General features: G+C 40.1%; 1 protein-coding gene across 2 annotated transcripts in view; it reads left to right on the forward strand.

Moving 5' to 3' along the window:
• PCSK5 (proprotein convertase subtilisin/kexin type 5) overlaps window positions 1-27,241 on the forward strand; it is a 467,874-nt gene that overhangs the window by 266,121 nt on the left and 174,512 nt on the right. For both annotated transcript variants that reach the window (XM_009244528.4, XM_063714247.1), the window contains exons 11-16: window positions 1,332-1,449; window positions 3,278-3,466; window positions 13,972-14,108; window positions 19,253-19,396; window positions 23,788-23,890; window positions 25,585-25,778. In XM_009244528.4, coding sequence (XP_009242803.1) covers window positions 1,332-1,449; window positions 3,278-3,466; window positions 13,972-14,108; window positions 19,253-19,396; window positions 23,788-23,890; window positions 25,585-25,778 — 885 coding nt within the window. The remainder of the gene's footprint in view (window positions 1-1,331; window positions 1,450-3,277; window positions 3,467-13,971; window positions 14,109-19,252; window positions 19,397-23,787; window positions 23,891-25,584; window positions 25,779-27,241) is intronic.

Raw genomic sequence — 27,241 nt, forward strand, 5'->3', positions numbered from 1 at the left:
AAAAGTTCACTGGTCAGATAGTCGAATTTCAGTAAATGTCTTTTGACTGTTTCATTGGTCAGAGAGTACTTCAAGAAGGAAAAGATAGACTAGCCAGGCCTTCAGGAACTTATTAGAGTAGGGCTTAACTCTGCAGAGAGAAAGAAAGAGGGGTTGTCAGGCCAAGTTCTCAGCCTGGACAAAGGCAGCGGGGCAGAAAGAGCAGCCTCTGACTGGAATCTCTAAGAGTGGCCTTCCTAAAGCAAAGGTTTGGTGATGAGGTTGTTTTGCAAGTAGAATGGAACTACATCTGAGCACGTTGCGACAATCAAGCTGGTGTATTTAAGTAATCCATAAGCATGGGCAGCTATATAAATGTTTGCATAAAGTCATTCATGTGATGATAATAAAAAATGTTTTAGACAAAAACTGGAAATATGACGTAGTATTGAATATAAAGTTATAAGAGACAGTTCAATAAGAAGTGGAGATTTTAAGTACCAACTGGAATTTTAAAGTATTTTTAGAAAGATCTGCACATGTATATATTACTGTATCAGTCAAGTATTCCTATATCTAATTGAAGTTTCTGAGACAGTTATGTCAAATTCAGCTTCAGATCAATAGGTATGCTAACTGAGAACCAAAAGATTCAAAAACCTGAAGCTGGCATAAAAGTCTAGAGGCCTCCAAATATTTCATGGATAAAGTTTAATAAATTTTGTATATGCTAGAAGAAAGCTAATAATTTATGTCTTCTAAGGTAGTCAACCTAATTACTAGATATGTCAGAACGTTAGTATCTCTTGTATGTAAGTTCTTCTTGCTCTATGAGAAGTCATATACGTTGTTACTTCTCTTTAAACCTATTAATTATTTTATCTTATGAAAGCAGTGATGCCATCAGTTAAATGCGAGCGATTAAACAGTGGGGCCCTGGAGAAAAACTATGTGCATTAAAACCTAGTTCGACCAGTGACTTGCTAGTCAATCTTGGCTAAGTTTTTCTGTTCTTCAGCTTTCTCATTAATGAATGATGATATAATAATGGCACTAACAGCTGAAGATTGTTGGGAGAACTAAATGTAAAACTGTAGACTAGTGCGTAGCATGAAGTAACAATTCATAAATGATAGGCATATTACTGGTAGTGATAGATAGTCAATGAAAACTGCACATATGTCTTATTTTCTTGACATGATTATGTATTTGTTTTGCTGGATTTATTTCTCAAATCATTGCTGGAAAGATAGCTAGGATCCCGCAGGGTGGTGTCTGAGGTCTCTACTGAGTGACGTTATAATTTGACATATGTAGCTTAGTGAAGCTGACCAGTCTCTCGCTTTCCACAGTGAGCCATCTTTATGGATTTGGACTGATGGACGCAGAAGCCATGGTGATGGAGGCAGAGAAGTGGACCACCGTTCCCCGGCAGCACGTGTGTGTGGAGAGCACAGACCGACAAATCAAGTAATGCTTGCTGCCGGCAAATAGCATGACAATGCCCCAAAATAGAGCAAGACAGCCCCTTGTTGCACACAGAGGCTAAAAGCTTCTGTAGTTTCTCTCTAATGTGACTATGAAATGGTAATAGAACGGCTAGGATTCTGAGCTGTTAAATTCATACTAGTATAGCCCAAGAATCCTTCAAAGAAAAGCATCTTTAAAAAAGGGATTGGGAGATATGCTTACCCCTGGGCTCTTGAAAGTTTTCTACTGTCAATATTTCTATTTGATGGTACAAGTATTCTCCAGAAGTCAGTGTACTTTTAAAAACTGTAACAACTCTATACTGCGTAGTTATCCAAAGAGTGGTACAAAATGTACAGTAAATGAGATTGCAGTTTACTCACAGCTTTCAGGGCCTATTCCCCAGTTTTAGTGGCACAGACTTGGAGGCTGTGCTGACAGGGTTTGCCAACAGGATTCTATCTTAGTAGGCTTATTAGTGTTTTGCTCTTGGCTTTCTGTTCAGAGACTTTTCTCTCTGAAAAATATTGTTGAACTTTGGTTGATGATGAAACTAGAGACATTGTCATTCTTGAGAAAATTTGTTAGGAAGCAGAAGTAAATCAACTAAAGTTGTTTGAGTTTATTTTCTTTCTACTCTTGTGGCAGAGAATGAGAGAGAAAAAACAAAAGGGTGGAAAGTTAACCAGTGTTTATTGAGCACTTACTATGGGCCATGCCAAGGGCTAGACACTTCATGTATGTTTTCCTCTTAAAGCTGTGTAATAACTTGGGTATTATTCTCATTTGAAAAGTGTGGAAATGGGATCAAAGGAATTATTTGTTTATTCATTCACAAACTCATTCACTAAGTAACTTTTTCTCGCACTTACTGAATATCAAGCACTGAGCAAAACATTAGGAATAAAAAGGAGAATAAGTAATACTTCCTACCCTTGTGGAGGTTACAGTCTAATGGAGGCATCACACCAAAAAAAAAACAAGTATATAATTACAAATTCTAATAAACGGATGTTGGAAATTTTTAAAATGTAAAAAATAAGAGATGGGGGACATATTTTCACCTGTGGCTCGAGGAAGGTCTCAGGGAGGGGAAATTTAAGCTTTGACCTTGAAGGAAGAAGAGTTAGCCATAGGGACATCAGCAACAACAACAAAAGTACTTCAGGCAGAGTAGTGTGTGCAAAGTCCCCAAGGTGGGAAACTTGTGTTATCCCAGAGGTTGAACCTGATGCCACTGTGGCTGCAGCCTAGTGTTCAAGGGGAACTGTGGCACAGGAAGAAGCTAGAGAGGAAGATGGGAACCTATAGGCAAGAGGGAAGAATGTGCTGGTGGGTTACAGAGCAAGGGATGTGAACCCCCTTTATGCTAATCCCCAAGCCTCCACTGTACCACAGTAAGTGGTTCTCACAGTGTATTCCATAAATCAGCTACGTCACTATCACCTGGGAACTTGTTAGAAATGCAAATTCTTGAGATCCATCCCAGACCTACTCAATCGTACACTCTGGGGCCAGCAATCTGTGTTTTAACAAGCTGATATCAATGCATACTCAAGTTTGAGATCTATTACCTTCATGAAGATGAAAGAACCTTGTTCCTTTTTCACCTCTCCCTTGCATCTTTCCCACTAACTGGTAATCCTTTCAGTGACCCAGTTATTTTGGTGATAGCACATTGTATATCACATTTGGTAATAAACATTGTATATTTAGTATCCAGCTATCAGCTGGATACTAAACATTGTATATTTATTCCATGCCTCCAGGTTCACTCACCTGAGCTCTGTGATGTCATTTGCTCCAACTCCCTCTCTCTCTTTTACAGGACAATCCGCCCTAACAGTGCAGTGCGCTCCATCTACAAAGCTTCGGGCTGCTCGGATAACCCCAACCGCCATGTCAACTACCTGGAGCACGTCGTTGTGCGCATCACCATCACCCACCCCAGGAGAGGAGACCTGGCCATCTACCTGACCTCGCCCTCGGGAACTAGGTCTCAGCTTTTGGCCAACAGGTACAGCAGTGGTCTCTGCCCACCAGTGTAGTAGTCACAGCGACACTTGGCTATTCCTTAGGTAGAAGGGAACAGCTGCTGCTTTCACCTAACCTGGGAGCCAGCAGAGGGGGCGCTTAGATGTCAGGATCTCACTGCTGATAAGTAGAGATTGTGAAGCTGCCTATAATCTGTAGACGTGGAAAAGTGGGGCATTTAATAGTTGGCTAAGAAAAGGATGCAGTAGAAAAATTAAAGGCCACTTGTTCTTGATCCTACAAAAGAATTGCAGAGCACTAACTCATAAGGCCTCTGATATCCCCTCCCCCACCATTAAGTATCTGCTGTCATTCGTTACAGATTAACCGAATTCTCTTGCCCAAGCACTTACTTTCAAAACTTAAAGGAAATTCTAATTTTTTAAAGCAGGTGTTAACAGATTTTTTCTGCACAGAGCCAGACAATAAATGTGTTGAGCTGTGTAAGCCAGGTCTTTATCCCAACTACTCAACTCTGCCATTCGAGTACAGAAGCCACCTAGACAATATAAGTGAATAAGCATGCCTGTGTGCCAACCAAACTTCACTTACAGACAGGCGCAGGCCAGATTTGGCCTGAGGATTATGGTTTGCTGACCCCTGTTTTTAAGGTTGACTCTTCAGTCCTTTTTTTTGAGACGGAGTCTCACTCTGTCTCCAGGCTGGAGTGCAGTGGTGTGATCTGGGCTCACTGCAGTCATCGCCTCCCAGGTTCAAGCAATTCCCCTGCCTCAGACTCCTGAGTAGCTGTGACTACAGCCGCGCCCCACCATGCCTGGCTAGTTTTTTGTATTTCAGTAGAGACGGGATTTCACCATGTTGACCAGGATGGTCTCGATCTCCTGACCTCATGGTCCATCCACCTCGGCCTCCCAAAGTGCTGGGATTACAGGCGTGAGCCACCGCGCCCAGCTGACTCTTCAGTCTTTATTGCCCTAGAGGGTATTCAGTTTCGCTTGTTAGCCTCTCCTCCCTGCTTCCTCCAAAACACTTCCCCAGCATATAAGTAACTGTATTTTGTACAAGCCAAGATCCTGCTGAGAGAATGTGGCCAGAATGTTCTATCACTCATTTTCTTTTGCTCCCTTGGCTTTTTGAGTAGTTGGGAACATGGGAGAAAGTTGTCAGCAAGTGGGACCGAAGAGGGGAGATGTCAGCTTTTCTTGTGATCCTCATTGTAATGGTGGTTCTAAATGACAAACCACAGCCCAAAGCCTAAAGCTTCTTTGATTTTTTTTTCTCTCAGAAGAACATTTAATGGGGGCAAAAACTTTCTTATCAGTGGCATATATAGTTCAAATGAAAGTCAACCTTTTATGTAGACATAGCCACTTGTCCACACGCCAGGTGACCATGGCAGAGGTGATCTTTGTTAGAACACTAACAACAGGCCAGAGGTGTTGAGAGGCAAGAGGCCCATGAAAGTCTGCACAGCCAACAGTGAGACTGAACTTGCCAGTTGCTTCTAAAAATCCCTAACTTCATCTACTATAGGACAGTGAGAAAAGGAGAGAACAATAACTTTTCTGGCTTATAGCAACTAGGAGTACAGAATCTGAAATCTTTTTTTTTTTTTTCTTTTTTGAGATGGAGTCTTGCTCTGTTGCCCAGGCTGGAGTGCAGTGTTGGCACAATCTCGGCTCACTGCATCCTCCACCTCCTGGGTTCAAGCGATTCTCCTGCCTGAGCCTCTCCAGTAGTTGGGATTACAGGCACATGCCACCACAGCCAGCTAATTTTTGTATTTTTAGTACAGACGGGGTTTCACCATGTTGGCCAGGCTGGTCTTGAACTCCCAACCTCAAGTGATCCTCTTGCCTTGGCCTCCCAAAGTGCTGGGATTACAGGCATGAGCCACTGCGCCCAGCCCAGAATCTGAAATCTTCATGTGCATTTTATTTCTGTGCTTAGACTTGCTGTGTTCTTTCAAATCTAACATCTTCCATTAGTGTATGGGAAACTTGGGTTTAGTACTTTAAATGTGATGTGCAGCTTTGCCACAATAAGTGTATGCAGGTGCAAGGAACATAAGGATTCCTCAGCATAGGATCCCTGGGCGCTTCCTCATGTCCTCCTCCCACTGCAGACAAAGAGGCCTCAGCAGGCCGCCTGCAGGGTAATTGCAGGTACCTGCCTGAGGTTTCTTTCCAGCAAGCAAAACTTCAGATACACGATTATGTGATTAATGAAGGTCTCTCCAGCTGTGGTTACCGAAGCTAGGGAAGGCCTTTATTTCTTGCTTTTTTTTTCTTTTCTTTACCATTATTCATCTGGGTTTAACTTGAAAATGTATCCCGGTGAAACACTGTGAAGTGCAAAGGTTTGCTTCACATGTGTGGATCGTGTTCCCCCGAGCCCCCTTCCTTGTAGAGAAACAGTCCCTCCGCTGTTGCTGTTTGCTTGAAAAACTCAACCTCTTCAGCCTGTCTGGGCTCTTCCTGCATATTCCGCTATTTATTTTTGGCTTCCCCTGAAATGACGTCAGTGAGGAAACTTGTGAGCAGAGGAGCTATGGATTCCATCACAGGCATTTGGTGGATTGCAGTGTTGCTGGCTTCAGGCTCGCATGCATTCTTCAACAGCCGACATCTGCTTTGCTCTTTGCAAAGTGCTGAACACAAGAGTGCTGCATGACTTGTGTTGGAGAAAAGAAACAGGCATTTCCGACATGCGGTGACCGGCGCTCCCATAGCGCACCTCAGTCTCCCTCATCAAGACCACCTGGGAATAAAGTTTGCTCCCAGAATGTGTCTTCTTGGTCTGGAGCAGTTTCTTCAAATGTGGCTCTCATTTATCCTCCATCTTAGTCCTGAAAATAAGTAGCCACTGAAGAGAGGCAGAGAGCCTGGAGATTGGAGGGGGCTGGAGACCCCAAGAGATGTAAAGGATATTGTGAATTCATTTGTCTACAAGCTCTGCAGAATTATTGCTCTGAGCATCTGACCCTTTCCATGTGAAACAGCTGCACCCGGTCCCAAAACCATGAATGGCCACCTTCCAAGGCCTGGCTCCCCCGTTCCTGCTGTGCTTGACACTGGTAGCATCCCTCCTACCGAGGCAGCTAAAGAAAGACAGTTTCTTTTGGCACTCTATCCCTCTGGAGTACTCTGAAGCTTTCATTTCATTAGAGGAAACTTTTCCTCAAAACCTCTCAGTCTCTGACCTAGTGGCAAGGAGGCCTCATGCCCTCTCACCTTGGCCCCATTTCAAAGCACATTCCCAGAATGGAGAGCTGGGAACAAGGGCACAGAAAGGGGTGGAGAGGAGGTGAAGCAAAGGCCTGCTTTGCTCCTGGTGTCCTTCATGTTGGTATGCAAGGCAGTCCGTCTCCGTGGTAGGGAAAAAAAATGAAGAGGTCAGGTTTTAGAAGGAATTTGCCAGAGATGATCGGTAAGAGCAATAAATATTTCCCCTGCCAGACCCTTGTCTTTTTTTCAGAGAAGTCAAGATTTCTCAGGAGGCCCATGTAAAGCAAAGAACAAAGATTTTTTTTTAAATAAGAATTCTGAAAAGTTTAAAACAATGTTTCCCTAGCAGAGGTGGTTTGAGATGCAGATGTTGGCTTCTTGTGGCAGACTTTTCCTCATTTTATCTGTCCTACCCCTCTGGGGGCAGGGGTGATTCTTTTCATCCCGAATTAGAATTTCCAACACTGCACACTTAACTAGCCTGGCAGCCAACGTGGAAAACTCCCCAAGGCCTTTGAAGCAGCTCCTCTGCTCCATGGCTTACTCACAGCAGGCTGCGTGTTGGCTCCTGGGAGAAGGAACCAGAATCTGGAGGCTCACTTGGCAACACCTCTCCTTTGCAATGAAAAAACCAGAGACCAGACAATGAGGATGAAGCAGAGGGGGAGAATCCAGAGGACAGTGCTCTCCTTTACAGTATTGACAAAATATACACCCTAGTCTGGGGACCTGAAACTATGGTCACTATTTATGGTTGACTTTCCAGAAGTCCTCATTTACTTAGACATTTCAGTGAGGAATTTCTTCAGAATTGTTTATCTCCTCACCACAGGAATTCCTTGAAAGTCTGTTTTCCGCGAAGTGCTGAACACGTTGATGTAGTCTGTGTGGGCCGTCTGGAGCCCCTCAGTGGCTCCCTGTCCTGGCTGACGGGCACTTGCCCGAACTCCTGTGGAGAACAGCTGTTGGAGGAGGAACAGTTTCCCCAAGCATCTGCAGGTGCTAAGCGCTGGAAGGCACTCAGCAGCATTCAGAACTCCAGTCCAGCTTGAGCTCTGTGCCCCATTAGCCCGGCGTGCATGCTCCCCTGGCAAGCCCCGTGGATCATTCAGTGGGTGGGTGCCGTGGGTCAATGGAGAAGTCCTAGAATGGACTTTCCTTTGTTCTTCCCCTGCCGTCCCACCCTCTTGGTTCTCCCCTTGGCCTTTACACTGCCTAACAAAAAGGCAAATTGAATATTCACAGCAAGTGATTTACTTCCATAAAGAGCATGGAGGTCGAGTGTGTAGGGAGAAGCCAGGTGGGCTTGGGTCCTTTGAAAATGTTTTTAGATGAGAGCAACTTTAGATATAAGCCTATATACTATGACACATTCAAAGTCTGCCTGTGTCAAAATTTTTCAAACAAAAGCTTATCCCAGCAGATTCTTTCTTCAACTGCATTTGTTAGAATTATAAAAAGCTGTCTTTTTTTTTTTTTCTAAATCTCCCTCATTGAGTTTTAGATTTAGCTTAGATGTACTGGCCCTCTGTTCTAAATTTTGGCCTCGAATGAAAGGTGAAACTTTGCCTCCCTTTCTAAATTTGATTACAGATGAATATCTCTGCTTCTAATTATGGTCTTAAATGGAGAGAAGGTATACTTTCTAATCTGCAAAACCTATAGAGTCCTATAATTAAATATATTTAAAATGTAGTGTTTATGCTTCAGTCATTTCTGTCACTTCCCTACCCAAATGTTCAATGACAGACTATTGACATTTGTAAGGCATCATGGTATATAAATGCATCTGTGGCTTGCAGTAAAAATTACACTTCTACAGTGAATGTTTTACATTCCAGTAACACCCAACCACGTGAACCTTCTTCCTTCATTCAAAAGAAGGTACAGTCTTTGTTTTTCTTGACTTCACTGATATCTGTGTTTCAATTTAGAAAGCCTAATTTCCTCATTTATAAAATAGATGTAATAGTATATACCTCACAGAGTTGGTTGGTACACGTATTAAGATCACGTACAGTTATATACTTAGCACAGTGCCTAGCATAGTAAGCACTTAATAAGTAGTAACTCTTATTTACACAGTGCTTCTCCAAGCACCTGGTACATGACTCTATCAAATGCAGTTGCCTGGGTCCCTCTCCCAAAAAGTCTAATTCTATCAGTCTGGGGTGAGGTCCAAGGATGTGCATTTCTAATAAGCTCCCAGGTGATACTGAAGCTGCCTGTCCACAGACCACACTTTAAATAGCAAGGATTTAAAAGATCATCCAGCTTTTTCATACACATTCTTATTACTTTTGTGTCATCAAAAGACTTGGAAGCAGTATGCTGCTGGATGCTGTGCAAGGAAATTACAAAGGGGCTTATAATATAAAACAGATACTTCAATAAAAGCCATCTACTCTAAAATGAATTAAATCTTGAGGAAGATTAAGTACTTATGTACCCACAAGAAGGAATGCATTTTGGGGTTGGTGAATGAATTGATAATAGTTTGCATATTGGAAGGTTTTTTACCAAAAAAAAAAAAAAAAAATCATTTTAGGTATTACAGACCTCTAGAACCAGTTCCTTTCTCCTTCTCAATCTTTCTTAAAGAAGTAATTGAGATTAGGAAAGAGAGAAAAAGCAAATAGTATGTTTTAAATACCCTGTATCAGAAGAAATTATTTAAAACTTACAAAAACCAAACATCTAAAGAAAACCAAAAACTCAACTACAGTGGAGCCAAATGAGTTCTTCAAGCTCTACCTTAAATTGTAATGAATCACTTTCAAAAAATAAAAAATAGAAGAGAGAAAAGAGAAAATTTCCAGGAATATTGGCCTGATGTCTAGTTCTGTAGTGAACATAAATACCATTTGAATAGTAGTGGATGATTCTGAAATTAAGATCCATTTACAATTTTAGAAATAATTATAGGATAACACATAGCTGTCAGTATTTATAAAACATCTTGTTATTTAGTTGCCGTAACATCATAGAAGAATGCTGTAGCCTTGATACATTGGCTAGACTCTTTAAGAGGAAGGGAAATAAAGCTTACAGTAATTATATAAGTTATTTCCTGAGTTAATTCCTCAAAAGGATGTACTACACTTGATGGTCATCTTTTCTACCAGGCTTCATCCAAAGTAATTTATTTGGAAACCACTTGCAGGGATAGGGCTGTGGGGCACCATTTTAATAACTGGATGCACAATTTGTGCCATCACATGCATATATCATTTCATCGAGCACGTGATTATGAAGTCAACTTTGACAGGACAGAATTTCACTGCAAGAGGAGAAGTGGATAAAGGCATGGAGTTAATGTACTTTGGCTTTCAGCACACTGGCTCTGCTTTATTGACATTTTACCCACACTAATAATGTTGGCATGTGTCTGATCTCTTCACTGTTGGCACAGCGTGGACATTCACACTGGGCATTAAACTTTTTAGTTGATAAAAGAAGATCCCACAATTGGAATCTCTGTAGCAGGTGTCCATGGTTTGACACTTGATTGTCTTAAGCAAGTATGTTCTTTGCAATGCAAAGCAAACCTACAAGCTATGTTACCTTTTGTTTTATGCAGAGATGCAGTTTCCTTTAATGTTACAATGGTAGAAAATAAGAAGTAGCTGAAGTATTGAATCCAAGTTAAAACACACAACAATGTGTACTTATAAAGGACGGAATGAAACTAGCAATGTAAAAGCCCAGTTAGGTGATACAACAACCATTGGTGCCTGTTTTTTTTCCCTATCAACTCTTTCAGCAAAATGTGATGGTCGTGTTTGGCTGCATTTTCATTCCTCTCCTCAACTCTTATATTCACATGAAATTAATGAACATTCCAACTCTGAATAATGTGAAGAGACCAGGGGGTGGAAAACTGCTTAGCCACATAGGCAAAGCTCATTTATGTTTGGGCTTTGAAACACTTACTTGAATTCTGATTTGTGGATATTTCTTCTTGGCACTCAGTTTATATTTAATTTTTGTGCCCGATGTGATTTGAAAGTGATTGGTAGCAATGAAATGACTTTCAAAGGTGGACAGGAAAGGGTGGAAGGGGAGAAACGTAGGGTCTGCTAATCCAGCAGTCAAATCATTGACCCATGAGTGATTAAAAGTTGGCTGAGGTTGTGGAAACAAGACTGCCCCTCATGTGATGGCAGCTTCAAGTCTCCTTTGTAGTTTTTGGATGTGAGGCAATGAGCCAAGTGTTCTGTCTAAACTGTTTGGGAACTGCTTTTAAGTTCAGCACTCTTGGAGAGGTATTATGTGACAAGTTATTGCTTCAGTGCCCTCAAATGGCACCATGGCCTCAACGAATTAGAGCTTAAGCTGGAGCTGTGGGACTTAAGGAAGGAAGTGGTTCTAAACTGCTTTTCTGCCTCTAGCCATTTCTGTATCAACATATTCCCTTTAACAACATCTCTCTGTTAGAAAGGGCAGTTTGAAAAAGCTCCTCCTCCCCTATCTCTGTTGTCTTCTTGCCCAACATACACATGTTGTGGGTTTTTAGTGAAGGATTCAATGGATGTAAGTTAAGTATATAATGACACAGCCATTTCTTCTTGTCCAAGTCTAGTCTTAAGCCATAAACTTGTGAAATGAGCTGATTGTGGTCGTTCAGTGGATTGTAGAATCTCCATAAAGTGCACCATCCTTTCTCTATTGAGGACCCATTCCAGTGGGAAAATATTCATGTAAAAAGCTGCCATCTTCATCCTTGTCACTATGAGCCAAAGTTGCCAGATCCAACCTCGTTCCTTATTGAAGTGCCACACTCCTCTGTTTCGAGAGGGAACCTTTATAGATCACATACAGATGTTCTAAAAAGAGAAAGAGAATAGGCTTCATGTCCAGGTAAACTTTGAAAATCACTGCCTCCCAATTAACCCCATTATGGAAATTGATAAAACACATTTGCATATTCTGAAGATCTGAGATGTCCTCTATTAAAGAGTTCTATTCATCTTTGTTTGATTCAGCCTTTCCCAGATTTTTTGACCATGGGACACCTGAGAATGCTGCCTAATAATTTTCATTTTTCTGTCTTTCAAGGGTTCAGGAACATATAGCAGGTGATTTTCCTGTTTATTGCTTTTCTCTAGGGAACATTGCAAAGTGTTAGCCATTTACCTATCACAATCCAAAATTGTGTTTCTGAACCCTTTAGCTTTAGAACCCTGCCGGCATTTTAGAAAGAGCCTCAGATGCACTGATAAAATACGTTTTTAAAAAATCAGAGTTCTAATATATTGTTATAAGAGGACTGAACTAGTTACTTTTATGTTTAGAAGGGCACATTTTCTCTCAATGGGAAGAGGTACAGAGAAGGTCAAATTATAACCACCAGTTTGTCTGGTAAACATGAGATTAAAGCAAAGAGAGTTGATTTGTGTGTTCTGAATAGCCATCAAACTTCAGTTACCATAACGTTTGTTACCATTTGTCCCCATTGAAGGAGAGAAATATCTCAGTAACTGGACATGATTGCACCTAAGAAAATTTTAGAGATATTTTTCCTCTCTGTTTGCCTCACTCACTTGCAATATTTTACTCTTTTTTTATTTTTTTCAGTGAAATAATAGATGAACATAATTTTTTAAAGTTCTATACAAAAAGGACTTGCCCCATCTTTCACTTTCCACTATGTAGGTTTCATCTTTACAGAAAATGTCTTCTGTATCTTTGGGATATTTATTTGGGTAGTCAAGTCTATGTTATATACCTGCATAAGTGATGTGTTTATTTATTTATTTATTTGAGACGGAGTCTCGCTCTGTCATCCAGGCTGGAGTGCAGTGGCATGATCTAGGCTCACTGCAACCTCTGCTTCCTGGGTTCAAGGGATTCTCCTGCCGCAGCCCCCTGAGTAGTGGGACTACAGGTGTACCACCATACCCAGCTAATTTTTGTATTTTTAGTAGAGACGGGGTTTCACCATGTTGGCCAGACTGGTCTGGAACTCCTGACCTCAGGTGATCTGCCCACCTCGGCCTCTCAAAGTGCTGGGATTACAGGCGTGAACCGCTGCACCCACTTATTTCTTAATATGTTAATTTTATACATTATTAATGTCTCTTTATTCTTGAAAGGGAATCTGTTTGTTTTCTTTCCCTTCATACTTCATATCTTTCAGGATTCCATTGCAGGAAACAGAATAATTCTAGCTATTTCAAGCAGGAAGAGATTTTAAACTGCAAATTCGGAGCTTTGGAAATCACTGGCAGGGCTGAAAGAGCAGGATCTAGGCTGGGATTTCAGGCATAACTCCCTGAACTGGATAAGATTAATGGGCAGTCTTTTTACTGAAGCATAATTTACCTACAATGTAAATTCAGTTTTTTATGTGAATAATTCAGTGAGTTTTGACAAATCTGTGTTGCTGTATAGCCACACGCCATTACTTTCAACATATGAAACAATTCTGTCACCCACAAAAATTCTCCATGCCTCTTTTCCTCACTCCTCCCCAGCCCCTGGCAACCACCGATCTGTTTCTTTACGTATAATTTTGCCTTTTCTAGAATATTGTAGAAATTGAATCATGCAGTATGTAGTCTTTTGTGTCTGGCTTCTTTCACTTAGCATAATGTTTTTTAAATTCATTTATATCATGGTATGTATTAGTACTTATTACTGGGTAGTTTGTTGTATGGATATACAGTCATCCATTTTCAATCTGTGATTGAATTCACAGATGCAGAATCTACAGATACAGAGGACCGACTGTACCATAATTTATTTACACATTTACCAGTTGATGGACACTTGAGTTGTTTACAGTTTTGGGGAATTATGAACATTCATATGAAGTTTTTCGTGTGAACATATGTCTTCATTTATCTTGTTTAAATAGGTAGGAGGGGGATTGCTGAGTTTTATGGTGAGTGTGTGTGTAACTTTATAGGAACTGTCAAACTGTTTTCCAGAGCCTCGTATCATTTTGCACTCCTATCAGCAGTATAAGAGAGCCCTAGCTCCTCCACGTCTTCAATACTGTGCTGTCAGTCTTGTAGGTAGAGTCTTAACCTGGTTTTCCTGATCCCCAGTGGGTTCTCCCTTCCAGATTTGCTGTTACATAGCCAGCCCCAATTCTGTTTCTCTGTGGTAAAACAATGATTTATATATATATGTATGTATATCTATATCTGCAAATTGGTGACATCCAGGATGCAGACCAGCTCTAGTGCCCAGCTGAACTTGCTAATGGATACAAAAAACGGTGTTGATTGTGGTCTTAACTAGACCCTCATTGGATTTGAAATATCGCACATAACAATGTTCTATTCACTTTCAGGCTATTTGATCACTCCATGGAAGGATTCAAAAACTGGGAGTTCATGACCATTCATTGCTGGGGAGAAAGAGCTGCTGGTGACTGGGTCCTTGAAGTTTATGATACTCCCTCTCAGCTAAGGAACTTTAAGACTCCAGGTGAGAACTCCCTTTCTATACATTGGTCTACTGTGTAGAAGAAAATGATGGAGTATATTTTGGCCAGAGTGTTTCACACTCACATATTAGCATCTTTTCTCATGTGGTTCATTTCATGTGTGCTTTGAATTACCTGCATGTATTTCAGTTCTCAAGATTACCATTTGAGAGATAATAATTTCAGGATAGGAAATAAAGAAGATATATAGTATAGAACAAAACATGACAGCTTTTGATTGATGTTTCAGAATACATGATCCACATCTCTAACCAGCTTCCCAGACTTTCTATGTCTGTAAACAAGCCAGCCTGTCCACCGGCACTGAGTTCAATTGCATAATTTCACAAGAAGAGACAGTCTTCCGTAGTTATCTATTTCTTTTTAGTTTTCCCTAAATTTACTTTTCAGTTTAGGCAAGACGTTGAGCTTGGCCCATGCCAGCTAATCTGGGTACCACCAAAGAAAATGATGATGATATTCTTCCCTGCATGAGCCCAAGAGCCAAGGAAAAAGAAACCCTTCTTGACATGTAAAACAGAAATTATGATGTTAACAAAGGTCTTTTCAGGTAGGCTCAGTCTGTTTCTGCACACAGCCTATTCCCATCTTCATGCTAACCTGTAAAGCTTGTTTATAATATAAAATAAGGGCAAGTACAAGGCAACATGGGGTGAGAGACTGTGTTGCCCATTACAGAGCCCTACAGAGTGGCTCAGCAGTGAATGATCTGTTTGATAACTAATTAGCTTCCCACCCATCCATGAACACATCTTCAGCCATCAGATAAAGTCCTCCTTCTCAGTGCTCTGTCCAGTCCTCTTTAGAAGAACCAGGCTTGGGGGAAGTTTTAGGACTGACATCCAGTTCTAGCCCTCTCCAGATTACAGAATAAAGTAACCTAGACATTCTGTAATTGTAGGAGTGTGTAGCATTCAGATACAGCTAGCTGCACAGGGCAAAGGAGGCACACAGCAGAACACAGGGATAAAGGGCACATTTGCCAGACTTTTGCCTGCCAATCTGAGAAAGTTACTCATTCTGAGAGATCCATTGTTGACTGTACATTTTGGTTATCTCTTCCCTAGTTCTATAATGAGGTTCATCTTTGTTTGCCACAGTGGTCCCATAATCAGGGAGGTCAAAGCCAGAATGGTGGCCAGGTCACAATGAATCAGGATAAACATTTTGTTAAAGAGTATCTGTGCCCAGCTCACCTCCAGAATGCAGCCTGAATATAGTAGTTACCAAGTTTCTATCAAGAAAGCAAATGTTTGTCAATAAGGCAGGATTGATAGAGAAAACATGCAGATTATAGCACAGAGTTTCTAGACCCTTTCACCTCTTCGTAATCTACATAGTTCCCAGGATCTTCCTCTCTCCTTTCTTCCTCTTTGCAGCGCATGCTTATTGCCCTGCCATGAGGTTGCACAGGGTCATGGCGCATAGGTGAAATGGAAGCATGGTGACTGGGCTGTGATCCATTAGCAGGCATCACTGCTGGACTCTTACAGGACAAGAGACCCCGGAGAAATAAACACTGTCAAATGTGGCAGTTGTGTACCAAGGAAGGTGCAGACATAAAGAGTACGTTTTTGAGCATTTTAAAGTTATAAAACTAACTAAACGTGACTCTGTTCTTTATTACCACCAGACACCAGAAATTCTACTCTCCATGATAAGCCCAGGCTGCTCCTAAGGGCTACTGGTTAACCATGCATTGCATCTAAGGGTCAGGGGTCACGAATGTAAATCCCTCTGCCCTCAAGAAGTTCTGAGTCTATACAGAGCTTACTATGATTATGTGCATTTAAAACTCTACAGTAGCTCAGCTAATCTAGAGTTACCTATTTCATAGCAGAGGCATCTCCTTACACTATTTAAATGTTCACATTTAACCCTAGTCACCTCCAGTCATTTTAGAGGTGTTGAGGTGTTCTTTTTACACCAGACGAGAGATATCCTAATGCTATTACTAGCCTGGAGACTTTAATAGAAACATATAGTCTTTGTGTATCTTTCCTTCAACCAACCTTTCATTTCAGGATTAGTTACACCTTTAGTAAGGGACTTTGAGTGTCCTGTTTATGGGTGGGTGTGTGTGTGTGTGTATGTGCATGTATCTATATCGTTGTTTCTGTGTTGTACAGTCCTATGATAGGTTTCTTCCTCTCTGATTAATAAGGGATTACATCAGTAAGCGAGTAGAAATTCAGTTGGATCTGTAGAATTTTCTAGCCCAATTAAATGGTAGACTCATCCCCTAATATAGAACTCCCTGGCTCCAAGCTGAATTTATATTTATTTATTGTCTCTTCCCATTTATTTATTATTACAATACATATTAAGAGCGTTGGTCGGTGTTGTTTTGATTTTTGGCACATTGAACCTATATATGCAGATTGCATTTATGTGTTAGCAAGTAAGATGGATTTTTCTCCTTCTGTATTTACACAGCTATTTCATAGTAACAGGTTTCAATATTAACTGCAAAATCATCTATAAAATTTAGCAAACAGAAAAAGAGGTAGAGGAGAAAAAAAAAATGATGGCCCAAATATGGCAGTTATTTGATGTGAATCATAGTAGAGGTTCTAAGGAAATAAAATTACATAATAAGTGAAATATAAAGAGATGAATTACACAGGAAGGAGATCCCTAGTGGGCTTATGATGTCCTTCAGAAATGGCACAAAGGGAAATAATCAATTTTGAGACAGCACTCTTCAAAGCACTTAGAGGGTAAACTTTTGCATCCAAAATGATCTTAAATAAAATGAACTAAATTTTAAGGTGACTAATGATTAGGATGACCTATAGTGTCCTTGTATTACATGCTTCATTTGTACACTTGAGAGATGCCATAAGGAAAATGCATTCTCTTTTGCACTGTTACCTAAAGGCAATCAGATAGGTCATCAATTTCCAGCAGTCATTCACTTCTTACCACTCCCTAATGCGTGTTACTTAGAATTCTGGGCCTGAATAATACCCTGATTGTGAAAAGCTTGGTCATTAACAAATGAGTCCAAAGAAAAGCTGGCAGAGGGCAAATCATATATAAACCAATTGTACTGGTCCAATGTAAAAGTCAGAAAAAAATGCATGCAACACAGAATGTGTTCACTTTTAAATGTCAGGCTCCTAAACTCCTAGAAATGAATAGGAGATAATATTGTATACGGTTTAAAAACACAGGATTTGGAATTGGAGTATGTTTTAATACCAGTCTGTCCTCTTATTGCCTTTGAGGAAGTTACCAACCTCTGTGGCTCTGTTTCCTCCTCTATATATTGGGAATGTTAGTACCTACCTTAGAGTTGTTTTGAACATTGAATGGAATAAAACTTACAAACCACTTAGACTGGTGCTCAGCATATAGTAAGCACTTAAAAACATCAAACATCGATTTGATGGTGATGGTAGGTGCTAATAGATGAAGGAAGCTGACAAGCTGAAATCCGTCACTCTCTGAGCTAGCCCCAGACCCTAGCCCCTGACCTTGTCTAGATTCTATGCATTAAGCCAAGGTGAGAGGGGTTCTGAGGGGCATTCTACCTTCCTACCAGCATATGCCTATGTTTGTAATGGTTTTGTCTTAATCACTTCTGCTTACAGTTGATTCCTTTTGAGGTCAGTTTTACTAACTTTAATGAAATGGAGGTATGTTTGCTTTTTTTTTTTTTTTTTTAACTTTTTGCATTGAACACAATTTTATGAAGCTAAGAAGTAAGTTAACAAATAGGAACTAAACTAAAGCAAAATGCTCCTTGTAAGTGATCCAAACTCATAGAAGGTGAAACACTTGCCTCAGGTCTCAAGGCGTTCCTGACCAGAAAATGCTGTTTTGGGCCAGGTGTGGTAGCTCACGTCTGTAATCCCAGCACTTAGGGAGGCTAAGGCGGGTGGATCACCTGAGGTCAGGAGTTCAAGACCAGCCTGACCAACATGGTGAAACCCTGTCTCTACCAAAAAATACAAAAATTAGCTGAGCGTGGTGGGGGCCACCTGTAATCCCAGCTACTTGGGAGGATAAGGCAGGAGAATTGCTTGAACCAGGGAGTCAGAGGTTGCAGTGAGCCTAGATCATGCCATTGCACTCCAGCCTGGGTGACAGAGCGAAATCAAAAAAAAAAGAAAGAAAACGCTGTTTTGCACATTGACCCATAGAACATTCTGCAATGATGGAAATGCTGTCCAGTAGGATGGCCACTAGCCACATATGGCTCTTGAGCACTGGAAATATGGTTAGTGTGATGGAGAAGATGAATCTCAAAATTTTTGTTAATTTTAGTTCATTTAAGTTTAAATAATCAAATGTTTAATGGCTATCACATTGGACAGCACAGGTCTGTAGGATAGTGTAATTAGTGATGTTTTCTTAATATTGAATGACTGATACCAGGAATTAGAACAAAGAGTTGTTCTGTCTACTTATTAACAAGTCAGATAATGCCAAAAAAAAAAATTTTTTTTTTTTTTTTTGAGATGGAGTCTTGCCCTGTTGCCCAGGCTGGAGTGTAGTGGCATGATCTCTGCTCACTGCAGCCTCCGCCTCCCAGGTTCAAGCGATTCTCCTGCCTCAGCTTCCCAAGTAGCTGGGACTACAGGCACGTGCCACTGCGCCCGGCTAATTTTTTTTTTGTATTTTTAGTAGAAACTGAGTTTCACCGTGTCAGCCAGGATGGTCTCAATCTCCTGACCTCGTGATCCACCAGTCTCAGCCTCCCAAGGTGCTGGGATTACAGGCATGAGCCACTGCGCCGGGCCATATAAGACTTTTTATACCTAGAAAAACAAAGCCTTCTAAGTCCTGGGATTCTCTTAAATATTTGTAATTTGAAATTCAGCCCTTGATCCAGCAATCTGAAGTGTGTTTGTTTCTCAGTCTTCCTATAAATGCTGATTAAATCAAGGCCTCTCTTGTAGTACATGCTCAGTCAATATGTGGTATATGAATTATTAAATAGTTAATTCTGCGAGTGATGAGAAATACGCATTTCTAGCTCTGCGTTTGACGTAGTGATTCATATCCATCTGCCTTCCACAGTTCTGTTGCTTTTTCTTGAGTGAGAAGGACTTAAAGATGTTACAGAGCTAAAGAGGGAAGATTTGGTCATGCTGTGATTTCATTATTATTTCTCAAGGTAAATTGAAAGAATGGTCTTTGGTCCTCTATGGCACCTCCGTGCAGCCATATTCACCAACCAATGAGTTTCCTAAAGTGGAACGGTTCCGCTATAGCCGAGTTGAAGACCCCACAGACGACTATGGCACAGAGGATTATGCAGGTGAGCTGGCTTCCAGTGGGACACAGGCTAAAAAGAGGCAGCTCATGCATCATCCCACCACATGGGAGAACAGAAAGGAATGGAATGGGAATGGGAACGGGAACAGGAATGGGAATGGGAATGGAATGGAACAGAACAATCTACTACCCATACTCTGACATATTTTCTTCCCCTTAAATATTTGTGTGTGTATATCAGTGCACTCATATATTCAAATATCCATATGTGTTATCTACAAAGCTAATAGTCCATACCGTGATTGTACCATAATATAGGTAATCCATAATCTGGGACATATTGTTCGCTTACAGAATTTTACACTATTTTAAACACGGTTTGGATAAACATCATTATTTATCAATCTTTGTCTATATCTTCATTATTTCTTTAGAATAGAGTTCTGTTTTAAGACTTACTGCATCAAAGAGGATAATCAGCTTTAGGGCTTGGAAACATTTTGTCACTTGCTATCCAGACAAGATGTACCAGTCTTCACTGTGACCAGCTATGTGATTGTTTATTACACTCATTCCTGCCAACAGAAAAAAATAAAGAGTAAAAAAAAGAAAGAGGTGAACGTTTTAAAAATGTTATAGTTTTGATTGCCTGTAAATCTAAACATTTCTTCCTCTGTAGTTCTCTGAATTAAATACAACTGTCTTTTACCCATTTTTCTATTCAAAGTACAGTAATCCTCTTATCTCCTTGTGAACACTCTGTATGTTATTATCTCTCACATTGTTTCATATTTGCTGAAAACGTATTCTCACTTATCACTGTTGAGTTTTGTTTTGTGTTTTGACAAAAAAAACTATTAGAGGCTGGGGTTTATGGTCTCAGATATAACACTGATATTTTGCAGAAGTTTTATCCTTTAATGTCTACTGAATATTCACGTGCTTTGCTTGGTAATCTCTTATTTTTTACATTTGGCCATTAATTCATCTGGAACTCATTTTGGTTTATGACATATAGTGTCAATTGAAGCTCTGTCTTTAGTTATTTTCCAAACAGACTAACATCATTGGCTGAGTAACTATCCCTTCTTTTTTTATTGGTTTAGGATGCTTCCTTTATAACAATATAGTAAGTTCTTATACCAGCATCTTTTCTGGTTCCACCTTTTCTGATTCATCAATCTAATAATTCTCAAACCAGTACCACCCACACTGTCTTGTTTTTATTTCATGATGTATTTTTATATTTGTAGAACATCTGCTTCCCATTTCCATAGCAATTATTGCCCTATTATACTTCCAGATGAATTTTAGAATGATTTTTAAGTCTCCGTTTAAAAGTCTCATTGGAATTTAATTTGAATTTATATGCAATCTTATGGGAAGAATTGTTTTTACAACATACAATCTTTCCATTTAAAACATAGATCATGTCCCACTTAACTGAAATCTTTTAATTTTATGTAGTTTTCTTCTTGTTAGTGTTACACCTAAGTATTTTGGGCCTTGGTGCTCTTATAGTGGAAAATATTCCATGCTTTCTAACTAGTATATGCTGGTGTGTAGGAAATCTATTGGTTGTATTTATTTTATATATGGCCACTTTGCTTAACTCTCTCATTAATTTATATAGTTTAGAGTTGATTTTCTGGGATGGTTTAGGTATTACAGCCTTATCATCTGCAAAATGGTTTTGTTGTCCTTCTTGTCATTATTTCTGACTACTGTCTTGTTGCATTAGCTAGCACTCCTAGGAGCATTCAGTCCTTCTAAGATATGACATATAACACATAATGGACAAAGCTTCTCCTAATGAAGAACTATTTATAGGCCAGACGCGGTGGCTCACACCTGTAATCCCAGCACTTTGGGAGGCCGAGGAGGGTGGATTGCCTGAGCTCAGGAGTTTGAGACTAGCCTGGGCAACATGGTGAAACCCCATCTCTACTAAAAATACAAAAAGAAATTAGCCAGATGTGGTGGCATGCGCCTGTAATCCCAGCTACTGGAGAGGCTGAGGCACAAGAATCACTTGAACTCAGGAGGCAGAGGTTGTAGTGAGCTGGGATCGTGCCACTTCACTCCAACCTGGGAACAGAGTGAGACTCAGTCTCAAAAAAAAAAAAAAAAAAAAAAAAAAGAAAAGAAAAGAAAAAAAAGAACTATAAATACAAGTTTAATGTATCTTTAGATGAGAAATATTTTTTCTTGCAGTTCTGAGATTTTCCTCTAAATACTAAAAATAAAAGTACTTCATTAACCACCTGAACAGAGTATCTTAAATACATATGTAGTTACTTTTATTCTAAACAGATAGCATCCTAGAATCAATAAACATGCTTGAAATTAAGACCAATTGAGCTTATCAGAGCTGGATTGTATTAGATTTTGTGATGTTTTGCTTTGAGCCTATAGCATTGCTACTTATATTTTAACTAGTAAACTATTTTGTCTTCTTGGATAGGAGAAAGTAGATCCAAAAAACATAAATAGAGTTTAATAGTAAGCTGTTACTCTTTATTCATATTTTGGTAATGTTTCCCATTCAAATTTTGGAATGTTGAGATTCAGAACAGTTATACATCTTTGTGATTTTTCTGCTTATATCTCTAAAACATCAACATTGGCACTTGTGAGAGAACCAAGACAATTATTGCATTATTATCCTGCAACCTACAATGCTAAATTGCATCTGGGACAGTTTAAGATGATAAAAGAAACAGCATAGTATGTGAACTTGCCATACAGTGAGAGCCCTTTTGGCAAATATCAAGAATAAACGTTTGGGATTTTTTTTTTTTAATTCTAGAAGTCATCTGGTGAAAATTTAGGGCCACCCATGACTCCTTTCCTTTGGAGCTGCAATTTTCACCTTCATTTAGAAGTCAGCCAGATTAGAGACACAGATGGCGTTATCATAACCAGATTCCCGTACTGTGTCATTGGATCCAAGGGACTGTGAGATCACAGCTGGCTGAACTTCAGTCCATAGACAGCAGAGACACCACTCCCCTGGTGTACGATGGCAGACGGCTAAAATGTCCCAAGTTGCAGTAGCTGTGGAATTTGGAGATCGATTTGAAGCTTTGGGGAAAATAGAAATAAGAAGTGCTGTCAAATGACTCTTGCAGTTAATCAGAAGTATATTCAAGTCTGCAGCATTTTGAAATGACTTATTTCCATTCAGATGGAGAAGTCATCCCTAGTACGTGATTTGCTACCTCTAAGCAGGAATTTTTACCTAAGTATCAGGGCCTACGTTGATCCCCTCTCCTCACCATGTGATACTGGGCAAGCCACTGAAATTCTTGGAAAATCAATTTCCTCATCAGTAAAATGAGGGTATTTGACTACCAGATTTTTCTCTAAGTCATTCCACCCGAGTTCTAACATTTTTTTATGTTTCTGTGATTCAGTTAATTATGAAACATAGTCCCATAATGACTCAAAGAAACCAAGGTATAACAGTAAGTCCTTTGGGTCACAATAAGTAGGTTTTCTACTACCCTTGACTTACTATTTGTACATTTCATTCGATATATTTATTGCTAGTTAAAATCATATGAATTTTCAGTGGGAAAGAGTTTGCAGATTATGAGACCAAATGTTCCAGAATATGGAGAACAAAGAAGAGAATTAAAAACTTTTGTAACTAGCCCATGTCATTAGAAAGTTTTTCATCAATCACAAAATAGCTCCATCTTTCTGGCATTTTTTTTTTTTCTTACTGTTCATTATCTCCAGTTCTATACCAAAGAATATGTAGTAAGAGAGATTGGGAACTTTCATCCCAGGTCTGGAATCCTTTAAGCTTGCTTGCGTTTTTTTAATTTATATGTCATTTTCTTTTGTTGAATTGCCCATTGGCCTTTGTGTAGGATGCAATTTTAAATCTATTATCTGTGTCTGAGACTGGATGCTGATAAGCTTGTGCCAGGTGCTGTAATGGTGTTTCTTCCTGGCCACAGTATTTCAGAGGTATTCAGTAGCTTTAATGAGAGAGGTCATTTGGTCTAGGCATTAAATAATAATGCTTTTTTCTTTTTTGTCCACAACTTCTCTCTTTTCTACAAATCCAATCTTTTTACTCTTACACATACTTAATTGCAGTTGGTTTTTTTCCAGTTGCTACAGTTCATTTGAATTCTAAAATATTTATCTACCACAAGGCAACCATATGTGCTTTGAAGATCAGGCCATGACTAGAATTTACATTCTTTATACCTAGGTAATTGAGATTGCCTAGGAATCAAAAGTCAAAAAAAGTCAAGAGCTCATCTCTGGACCTAAAGCCACATTGACAGTTATTCCTCTGTCTTAAAGAAACTCTCTGCATAAGACAAAAAAAAAGTCTTATTTTATACCAAATTCAAGGTAAAGCTGACCTGCTCTAAAATCATTTTTCCAAGTATTGTTCTAATGTCTTTTGGAAAGGTCCCTGCGACCCTGAGTGCAGTGAGGTTGGCTGTGACGGGCCAGGACCAGACCACTGCAATGACTGTTTGCACTACTACTACAAGCTGAAAAACAATACCAGGTAAGAGAGGGGCCAAGTCACATCCCCACAGCATGTGCCAGGCATCTTAGGAGTTCCTGCAAGGCTAATACCATGGGGTGTGTGCAGGCCACTGGCATCTTCCACTATTCTCCCACCAGGACCTAAACATAGAGAAGAGGCTGCTGTGCAGGCCGACTGCCTCCCTGTGTTAGTCAGAATGGTGAAAACTATATTGAGTTACAAAACGCAAAATGTGCATGTATGCTGTGAAACTGCAAATGTCTTCTCTCACATTTGGAGGACGGTGGAGGAACCAGCTAAGCACCTGCCCCTCCAGACCTTTCTTTTTTTTTTTTTTTTAATTGACAAGTAAAAACTGCATGTATTTATAATGCATAACATGATGTTTATATATATATATATGTGTGTATGTATATATATATATACACACACACACATACATACGTACACACATTTTGGAACAACTAAATCAAGCTATTTAACATATGCATTAGCACACATACATATCTTTTTTTGTGGCCAGAACACTTAAACACTACTCTCATCACAATTTTCAAGTACACAATAAATTGTTGTTAACTCTAGTCATCATGATGTACAATAGATTTCTTGAACTTATTGCTCCCATCTCACACAAGTTTCATGTCCTTTCCACCCCACTGATGTTTGATTTCATGGCTTCACAAAGATGCCAATGCACAGGCCAAACTGATGCTTTTCCACATTCTCCAGCACATAGGCCATCAGTGTGGCAAAGGGGTTGGTCCTGCTTGATCTCATTCTTCTGCCCTGGGCACTAAGGTGTACCCTGTGCCTCTGAGCCCCTGGTGTCTGCTTGAGCTGTGCAGATATGTTTCCTGGGCAGAGCCAAGGAATGGTGACTGCCCCCATCGGAGTTCATCCTGACCTCCCCTTGTCTCTCACAGCCCTACCCACCTTCTCCCTCCTCCTTCAGGCGAAAACTCACTAAGCATAGCTGCCACATGGTTCCTCCATACTCCAGTCCCCCAGACAGACCTAGACGTGTTAAGAATTCCTGTTGTAAGTCTGCTGGAATTTAAATTCCTTAAGAGAAAGGAGGACTTTGGCTATCTCCCAGCCTCTGTTATCTCCTGCACTTAGCAAAATGCCTGACATTTAATTGGTGCTCAGTAAATATTTGTTGAGTGGATAAATAAAGCTCTGTGCTTCCATTTATGGGCAAACGAGAAAGGTTTTTTTTTTTAATGTTCTCATATACAACATGAATTTAAATATATTTATATTAATTTAGACAACAGCATACAACCACCACCGCCACTCACACATGCACATACAGGATCCATATGACAAACAACACACGAAAATAGAAGTCACACCTTATTAAAGGGACCTTTCTGAATAGAGTTGTGGTTCCCACATAGTTTTCCTCTGATTCACCACCATAACCTTCGTCTCTGTAACCATCATCATTTTTCAAGAGCTAGGTGCAAACCAGGAAATGGTTTGACAAGTCCTTGGTAGACTTGGTGTTGGGTAACTGCATTGCTACTTCAGCACACTGTGCAGGAGGAAGTTTAACAAACAATCTGGCTCTCTGGATGTGGTGTTGGCATCCTGGTTTAAAAGTGATTTGGAGGCTGAGCTCAGCCATTTGCTCAGCACCTCCAAGAGAATGCTGAGGACTGGTTCGCTCATGACGCTGCCTTCTTTCTTATTGTTTCACAATGCAGGATCTGTGTCTCCAGCTGCCCCCCAGGCCACTACCACGCCGACAAGAAGCGCTGCAGGAAGTGTGCCCCCAACTGTGAGTCCTGCTTTGGGAGCCATGGTGACCAGTGCATGTCCTGCAAATATGGATACTTTCTGAATGAAGAAACCAACAGCTGTGTTACTCACTGCCCTGATGGGTCATATCAGGATACCAGTAAGCTCACTTCAAATACTTGGGTTTTAGAGAAGAAATGTGGTGTTTTCATTTGAGTGACCTCAGGAGGGATAGCCTCTTTGTGAAATCTGGAATTGTGCTTCATATCAAACAGGATCTAGTTCATTTATTTTAAGAGAACCCTTTAGAAGCTTTATGTAAAAATGCTTATAACTTTGTCAGAGTATCCTCAAGACCACCCCCAGATTCAGTGATTTGCTGGGAATATTCACAAGGCCTGGGATATAGTCGTGCTCATGAACTCACAGATAGGAGATATTACAGCAAAAAATCATCAAAGGGAAAAGGTATATGGAACAAGGTTCAGCCACACAGGGCGTGTTCGGTTCCCCATGCAACAATGCGTGACGACATGCATGAAATGTTGTCTACCAGGGAACCTCATTAAAGACTCGGCCCAGGGTTGTCACTGGGGGCTGGTCAGACCTGACACATACCAAAATTCCAGACTCTTCAAAGGAAAATAGGTGTTCACCATAAACCATATTGTTTATACAAACAATTTAGACAAAGTGAGCCACTCTTTTCAGGGTAGTGGGAACCCTCCCAAAATTCAAGTTCCCAGATGTGCCAGCTGTGGGCCAACCTTACAAGCAGATTTGCTAACGACAACATTCCGGCCTGCTCTTTTCTGCACACTGACCAAATAGACACCAGGCCTGTATGAAATCAAAATATACTTTTTAAAAAGTTCAAAAAATATGACTGTCTTTTAAGAGTAGAATGAACATTTGTCAATGACTTATTTAACCCACTACTGAGGGAACTTGCAAGGTGACAAATAGGGCTGAAAGATGATCAGGTACTGTAGTCCACCAGGAAAGGCAAAATGGAAATCCTTTTGCTAACTTGGAGACAAAATTGAATAATTTAATAATTTTCTACATGGCAATACAAGTAGAATTTGGGGGAATTTTTTTTTCTAATGAATAGGAGTAATTTGCAACTTTACCAAACAAAAATGTGTGCATTAACACAGAGTTTAGGCCCTAATCAGCCATCATTAGCAAACAGATGAAGGTATATTGCCCTAGAGAATTAAATAGTCTTAAGGTAGACCTATTAGACAGTGCTCTAGTGTGGCTCTGAAAAGGACTGCAGTTATCTTTTCCTTTATTTCTGAGTTCTGGATAATTTCTCTTAACAAGGACCTCATACCATGGTATATGATGGCACTAAATTTCATGTTTCTGCACAACCTAAGGAAGAAAAAAGAAAACTCAAGTTTAAAGGAACAAGAGTTATTTAAAAAAATCAGACAAGAAATCTAAAGTGAATACTCTTGCTTCTTAAGAAGTGAAATTCTCTCTGGTTTCAAAGAGGAGCATTTGTCTGTGAGGCAGAGAGGGTCTTTCAACTTACCCTTTAAGGCAGTGGGTAAGGACTCTGCCTTTCTTGCTTGCCCCAAAATTTAGAACATGAACTTTGACTTGAGGGAGAAA

Source organism: Pongo abelii, chromosome 13 (genome assembly GCF_028885655.2).
Source record: "Pongo abelii isolate AG06213 chromosome 13, NHGRI_mPonAbe1-v2.0_pri, whole genome shotgun sequence".
Taxonomy (NCBI): Eukaryota; Metazoa; Chordata; class Mammalia; order Primates; family Hominidae; genus Pongo; species Pongo abelii.